Below are 7,647 nucleotides of genomic sequence, written 5' to 3' on the forward strand. Positions count from 1 at the left end.
AATCGTTATAATTTTTGTACTCAAAACTTTGTTTCGTAAGTCTAAGTTTAATATCGTAGATCTCATTCCTCAATCGTTTAGGACTAGATAATGATGTTCAATGTGTGAATGATTTGTTTAATAGTGCAGACTGTTTGAAAAACATTCTTAACCTGGAAGTGACATAGGAGTTAATTACCATGATTACAAGTCGACAATGAAATGGGTTTATGCTTTGCTCACTTTTCCAAAATCTATAACATTACATCTCTATGAGGAATGCTCAGGAACAACGAAACTAGTTGCAATTAAGTTTGATTGTTTCTGAAATTTAGACTGAATGAGAATCAGGTTGATTGAATCAAAGTTTAAAGGTTTCTTGAAGTTTAACTATGAAAGCCTTAATTTAGAACAAGAATTGGTTTTAAACTTAAATATATTAATGTTGTGAGTGTGGAAAACCAAATGAAGTGTGGTTATGTGTAGTTCTTTTTGGGATGCTTGTAAAACGAAGTGTTCATGACCCAGGATTTAGGTTTAGTAATCAGATTTCTTTTGATTGAGACCTTCCTGCTTTCCATAGCATAAGATGTTTTAGCTAAGAATTGCTTTCTAGAATAGAGTTTGGTATGGTTTTGATTCTACAGTAGATGCTTGACTTTAGTGTAAGGCTAATTTGGTATCTCTCTAATTTTGTGTTTGGATTACGATTTTCACAATTTTAGAAGATTGAGTTTTCTGAGTGATTTGTTTTATTCAAATTAAGGGTTTCTTATTGAATATTTTTGAGTAGTGAATTTCATATTATTTGTGACAACTTTCTCTTAGATAAAATGATTAGAATATTTTTAATGGTTTCTCCTTTGTTTACATCATAATTCACAAGGTCAGGATTGATATCATAGTTCAATTTATATAGTGGTAGGATTATTTAAGTAATGACTGATATTCTTTTGCAATAGAAACCTGTGTTGCTTGAACTATAAATTTTGAAGTAGTTTACGTAATGGCTTTGCATCAATTTGTTTGTTTGATTTACCATTAAGTGAGATTTGAATTAGCCAAGTTATGATCCAAATAGAGTAGTGATTAAGGTTTGAATAGAATAAGGATTTAGCTTGGTAAGCTACTTTGCTTCAGTTTGTGTGATTGGAAATAGTTTTAACAACTATGTGATTATGTACTTAGACAATAAATTGATTTCATATTCTAGTTTAGGTTAGATTCTCTGATCTTGCATTATCTGTGCTTGTGCCTCTAAGTCTTACAAACCCGAATTGATAATTTAATTTTGGAGTTATTACACATATAATTTCCCCAGCATTTTGGCATCATTGTCGATGCGGCGCTAAAGGGATTAGATCATAGTTTATATCACAAGGTTTTGGTGTGATCTTAGTTATGGGGCAACTAGAGGGCAGAGATGATGGTAAGACATGAGTGAAGAGCCACACATCCTCTTTGGTTTGGGGTCACTCCAAAGTATGGTTGTCCAAGTAAGTGAGGAGTTCGAGTTTGGTAAGCTTGATTGCAATTAGTAGTTTTTATTCATTTAGATTAAAATTCAAGCTCTTTAAAGACAAAAAAAATTTGGGGTGTTGTAAGAATCCCTTTGTACTAATCCATGTTTTGAGACAAGGATCATCAACCAACATGACAAATTCAAGAATTATTGAGAAGCTTGAAGAATGCCTCTTGAAGCACTTTCTCAAATCCTAATAGTAGCTGGGGCATCTTCTTCTTAGGAAGAGTTCATCCTGACTTCATTTAGGTAATTATATATCTCTCCACATCTAGAAAATGATTGGATGTCTCCCTTGATTCCTCTTGCCTATTTACGAAGGAGATAGAGAAATCATGTACCAAATATGATGGGGAGCATCGAGTTGAACCTGAGACCAAGGAACTCTTACCATGCCTAACAATAAGCCTTGTATGTATTCTGGAGACCAATTATCGAAGTTCGTCTGGCATGACTGAGGAGGACTTTTAAAGTGGTTCAAATGAAGAAATGGGCCAATACCTTTAGGATTACATCAAGAATTGGTTCCAAATCACAATCCAGTCAAATCATCACTCTCATATTCAAATACTCTTTGTATCACATCTTTCAAACTGCTAATTTTTCATGCTCATGTGCATTCTAAAGTTTATATGTTAAATATGGGCATGAAAATATCTTTGTACCTGATCCACACATGGTTTCATTAGAAGTACTCTTTCACTTAAAGGAGGACTTATTTTCTGTAGTAGAGTAAGAAATATTGCATTGTAATAAATAAATAGAATAGTAAAGAGAAAAATAAGTCCTTTATTGAAAACCAATTTGTCTGGTGCAACTGGGCAGGGACTTTTCTTGAAAGCCAGGTAAGTGGCAGGAAAGGTTCCCAATAAAGTTTGTAAATTTGTATGAGTTCTTCAAATCATGTATCTTTCAAGTAATTATTTTTTGTACTCGTGTTGGTCGATGTGGGATCCCTTAAGGCCCACCTACCAACAAGCCTTGTCCCATCGACATCAACACATTATCTGGGATCAAGGTTAGGGTTAGATAAGGTACCTGGGAGCCTGCATGCCTTAATGGTAGGTATCCTTGTCATCTACTAAGGAAATACATCAATTTTTCTTGGTGGATTAATTCCACAGTCCATTTGACTTCAACAAATTCATTCATGGCTATTAGAATGTACCTAGTGCCTTGATTCCCATTGACATCAAGGGTGGGATATCTTGCATTAGTCAACGACATCCTCAATGGTCAGTAATCGAATGATTCTTTCTTATGTTCGACATCAACACCATTTATTCACATATGCAAGATTGCACATGGGTGTGTAGTAGTCGAAGACTATATGGTTTTGTGATCTCAACACAAATTTGCAGCAGTGTGGATATTTGTATCAACATTTCCATTTTCATTCGCAACAGTATATTTATTTTAGCATAGGTTGCCATATAACATCCTGGCCATTATTTGCAGCAACAATGACCTTTCCTCAGCTATATGGGGACATATAACTCCTCAGGAATGGGGGAGAAGGGGAACTTCAGTTCATCCTTCAGCCCTTCATTTCATCCTTCAACCTTCTTCAGTAGTCACATTAGCTCTAGTGAGTCCATCTTTCACTTCATCTTGCAGCAACAAGCACATCAACAATAAAGGTAAAACTTGAAGTAAAATTTGGCTTAAGATTCTCTAATTCATTAGAAAGTTTAGGAAAATTAATGATTGACCACTTCTCTTTCCATGCATTTCATATTTCATAAATCATTGCCCTTCTCTCTTCCTTCCATTCATTACTCATAATAAAAATATTTATACTATTATTACAAGACCATGTTAAAAGAAGAATCCTTATTGTGTAAAGGCAATCTCTATCGTGTCTTCTCCTTCGATGATAACAAGAATTCTATTCAGAGGATGAAATCATTACTACCATAAAATGATAATGGAAACCACCTATAGAAATCGACCTTGGATCACAGAGTATGCAAGCACCCAATCACATACTTATCATCTCCATCACCATGTCATTTCATCCATCATCTCTTCCTCATCCATCCCTTTCTTGTCCTCAATTTGTATTGATCTATAAATTAGTATGATATGTTAATGTGAAGAGTGTTGCTCCACAAGAACCAACACCTCCAAAGATTCAAGTAGTGCTGCTCCACAAGAACCAATACCTCCAAATATTTAAGTAATGTTGCTCCACAAGAATCAACATCTACAAAACAATGTCAAAATTTTGTAAATCAGCAAGGGATTTGTTTGCATGAGGACATGCAAATACACAGGCATGGGGGAATGTTGGGCCTCGAATATGTCCATTTTTTTCCATTGTACCCTACCACTATTCATAACCTAAATTCCTATTATTTTAACTCATTTCATACCATAATTCCACAACTTGCAACCAATTCACATCTTACAATTTGTGGTTAATTATCATTCGTTTTCTTGAATTTTCAATGATTAGAGATGAATTTTCTATGATTTGCTAATGATGGTTTTGCCAAGTTCATTTACCAGAGGTATCACTGCATTGGACCCCAGTTCGTAATGTGGCAGCAACACCGCCCATAAAATGTACATCGCCAGGGGGGTCCCGAAGCTAAAAATAGATGTAGAATTGCATTTTAAAATGTTGTAATTTCATAATCAATCTAAGCCGTTCATTAGGTGGAGATTTTACAGTAGAAGTTATGTTTAATTTAGGGATTTTTCCCTATAAGGCAACCCCTCACTATATATGAGGGAATTTTATTGCGTCTATGTAGATCTGTATTCTGAGTGAGAAAGACATAGGAGATTGTGTGAGAGCAAAGAGGGAATTATAGCGGATCTGTTGTAGGTTGTATCTCTTCAGTTTTCTGGAAAAATATATAAGGAAGTACTGGTTGTTTCTCTATGCACGTAGCCCAAATTGTGTGAAACATGTATATCTGTGTCACTCTTGTTTTAAGAATTTTTTGTGTTTATATTTCTGCAATATATTTTATGTGTTCCATTGCTCTGTAATATATAATTTTCTAACAACTGGTATCAGGGATGAAGGTCTATTTGGCTGATAAACTCATAGGAGAGAAGGGTTCCTGGTTCAAGTGGGAGCAATGGCGAAAGATGGTAGGTTTAGGGTCGAAAAATTTAACGGGCAAAACTACCAGCTGTGGAAGATGCATATGGAAGATTATCTGTATCAAAAAGATATGTACCTACCATTGAGTGGAAAGACAAAGAAGCCTGTTAGTGTAAGTATCTCCATACTTCCATCAGGGATCAAATTTTCATTTTAGGGGTCTCATACTGAAAATTCTTACATCATTTCATTAGTTCATGTCAAAATGATCCACTGATGGTTGTCTTCTCTTCAGAAAATCTAATTTCTCCCTCATATAGTATACTTGTTGACCCTTCTTCGGGTTGTCTTCAGTTATGGTTTCATGGTCAATTTGCAATCATGCTTTCATTAGGTCATAGGGCATGTTTCAATAGGTCTTAGGGTTTCATTTCCAAGGTCAAGAGTATGATTTAAAAGTGTAAATAAAGGGCCACAAGGGTATGAGGATGATAAATAAGTCAAGTATGATGGCTAGTAAGTCATAGCCACTATATAATCATCTTTTAAACTAATGCAATTTTCACCTCAAAAGCATGTTTTTGAGGTGAAAAAAGAGTATTTTGAGTTAATTTGTATTTATTATGTAATTTTAAGTCACTTTATGTAATAAATGATCTCGGCTGCACCAATGCATCTCTCCTTGCTATAAGACAAAGAAACACTTCAAAAAATCAGTTCAAGTTAAGCATCATCCACTTGAAAAGAAACAAAGAAGGAAAGGTGTTAAAAATTGTTGTGAAACCAGCTCACAAAAAGATAGAAAAGATAGATCAACGCCTTAGAATTCAACCTCTTCGAGGGGGCAACCTCCTTTACATTACACAAATGAATGATTCTTTGATGATTCAAAGGAAAAAACCTCATTTCTATATATAGGAGTCTAAGGAGTCACAATATAACCCAACCGACCTAACAATAATAATATAAAGGCACAAAAATAACAATAGAGGGATTCTATGGGGCACAGTAATAACAATATGGGGACTGTTGACACCTAATCCGCAATGGATGGGTGAACTGGACAGTCATCAAGAAGATGAACTAATCCGTCATATTTTTGTATATAAACGTTAGTTAGTTTATGAATAATACATCACAATTGTCTTCCGCTCATTTATTCTGGAGTTACCCTGGCCTGACATGGTATCAGAGCACAGGTCCCAGTCCCTGAAATAGTTGTAACTCCTGCTGTTCTGAGAGCTGCTCATACCTGAGCGCTGCTCTCTCCTGAGCGCTGCTCTGCTCTGACATCCTGAACGCTACTGCACTATAAGCGTTGATGCGTTTCTGATTTTTGAATTGATATTGAATGCCTCTGACTGCCAGAGACTGCGCCCTCTCAGATCATGAGTAATTGATACTGAATGTGCGTTTTTTGTTATTGAATGCATAGAAGCGTTTTTTGGTGCCTCCGCGCAGGAATACCTGACACTCGTTTTTTTGGTGACGAGTCGTTTTTTGTTATTGAATGCATAGAAGCGTTTTTTGGTGACTCTCGTCTTTTGGCTTGACATCTGCGTATATACATTGTTTTTTGTTGAAAAGCCGGAGACCCTCTCAGAGGAAGATCACCGAGCGTTGCGCCATAGCCGCTTTTCATCTCGCGCCATATACCCTTGATACCCGTGCCATTTCTCACCCTCACGTTCCTGTTTGTTGCGTTCTCCGCTTATCTTCAAAAGCCGGTCATCTTCCACCTGTATCTTTATCTCCTCCTTGCTCAGACCTGGAAGTTCCACCATCAAAATGTGTGCTTCGGGTGTCTCCTTCCAGTCAGCCAGAATGTTGTTCAGTGATAGGGACGTATGATCATCCCCGCCTCTCCTTGGGGAATTAATGGCAGCTTGAAATAGCTGATCCCTCACGTCCGAAGGCAATGTATCCAATGCATTATTATGGCCACCAGACATTGGAATGAGGGCACCAAACTTTCCGACTTTTGCCATTCTGCCGTAAAACGAGCTATCTGGAATCACCAGGCGCAGGATCTTGGCAGAGATTGTAGGCAAATGAAGGATATTTTTGGGACCGAAGTCCTCCATCTCCATCTTTATGAAGCCTGAAGCGATGCCACCTCTGTCTACACCTCAAATATTTGCGCAGTTTGATTATGCATATAACCAAATGACTTGCGCAGTTTGATTATGGTAGCTGGTTTGCGCAGTTTGTTTATGCAGTGTAATTGCGCAGTTTGTTTATGCATATAACCATATGACTTTAACCTGATTCATCTCAAAAAGTTTGAGAATGACAAGAAAGATGATTTTAATGGCGGTATAATGTTGTGCTGATGATATGTATTTATGATGGCAGTTTAAGGTATTATGTTGTAAGCAGTTTTCAAAAGCATTCAAAGTCATATCAGTCAGAACATTTTATATATCAAAGCATTTGTGGAGGTGATATAGTGATATTGCATAGTTTTTTATTTTTGGTAATGCTGTATTGAAGCATAAAGTGATATAATATTTCAATGAAATTCTGATGCCTTCTGTCACACATTAGAGGGATTTGTAGAAAATATAGTGCATAAGGCTGTAAGGAAGTTTTTTTTATCAAGCAGAAGTATTTTTTTACAGAATGCATTCAATCATCTCTATGGTCGGAATAGTTCTCACTGGCAAGGAGAACTATTCTGAATGGTCTCGGATGGTAAAACACACCCTCATCTACAATGAGCTGTGGAAAGGAGTGTGTGTCGGAGAAGAAGACAAAGACCCTGTGCAGCCTACATCAGATAAAGAACTTGTCATTTGGGAAAACAAGAACAACAAAGCCTATGCATTGATCGCAGCATCTGTAAATGAAGAAGTAAGTCGTCATATTTCATCCTATTCCACTGCCTTTGAAGCTTTACAAAAGCTGAAAGAACTCTATGATTCACATTCTGCACTTGAAGTTGTTCAGCTCATGATTAAACTCTTCACTCTTGAACTGAAAAATAATGATCCCCTTGCTCTTGCATCTGAAATAAAGTCTATAATGCATGATATTAAATCCACTAAGGTTGAGCTGGATATCTCTCTTATTGCCTTTCTCAAAGCAC

At 36.4% G+C, this 7,647-nt stretch overlaps 1 protein-coding gene across 1 annotated transcript; it reads right to left on the reverse strand.

Moving 5' to 3' along the window:
* Positions 1-6,169: 6,169 nt before the first annotated feature.
* LOC149199211 (22.0 kDa class IV heat shock protein-like) lies at positions 6,170-6,649 on the reverse strand. The gene has a single exon (XM_089400487.1). It carries the CDS (start codon positions 6,647-6,649, stop codon positions 6,170-6,172), a length of 480 nt encoding a protein of 159 aa, XP_089256613.1.
* Positions 6,650-7,647: the final 998 nt, after the last annotated feature.

This window comes from Pinus tabuliformis, chromosome 2_1 (genome assembly GCF_031772625.1).
Source record: "Pinus tabuliformis cultivar Carrire ecotype Pingquan chromosome 2_1, CPIR1, whole genome shotgun sequence".
In the NCBI taxonomy this organism is placed as follows: domain Eukaryota; kingdom Viridiplantae; phylum Streptophyta; class Pinopsida; order Pinales; family Pinaceae; genus Pinus; species Pinus tabuliformis.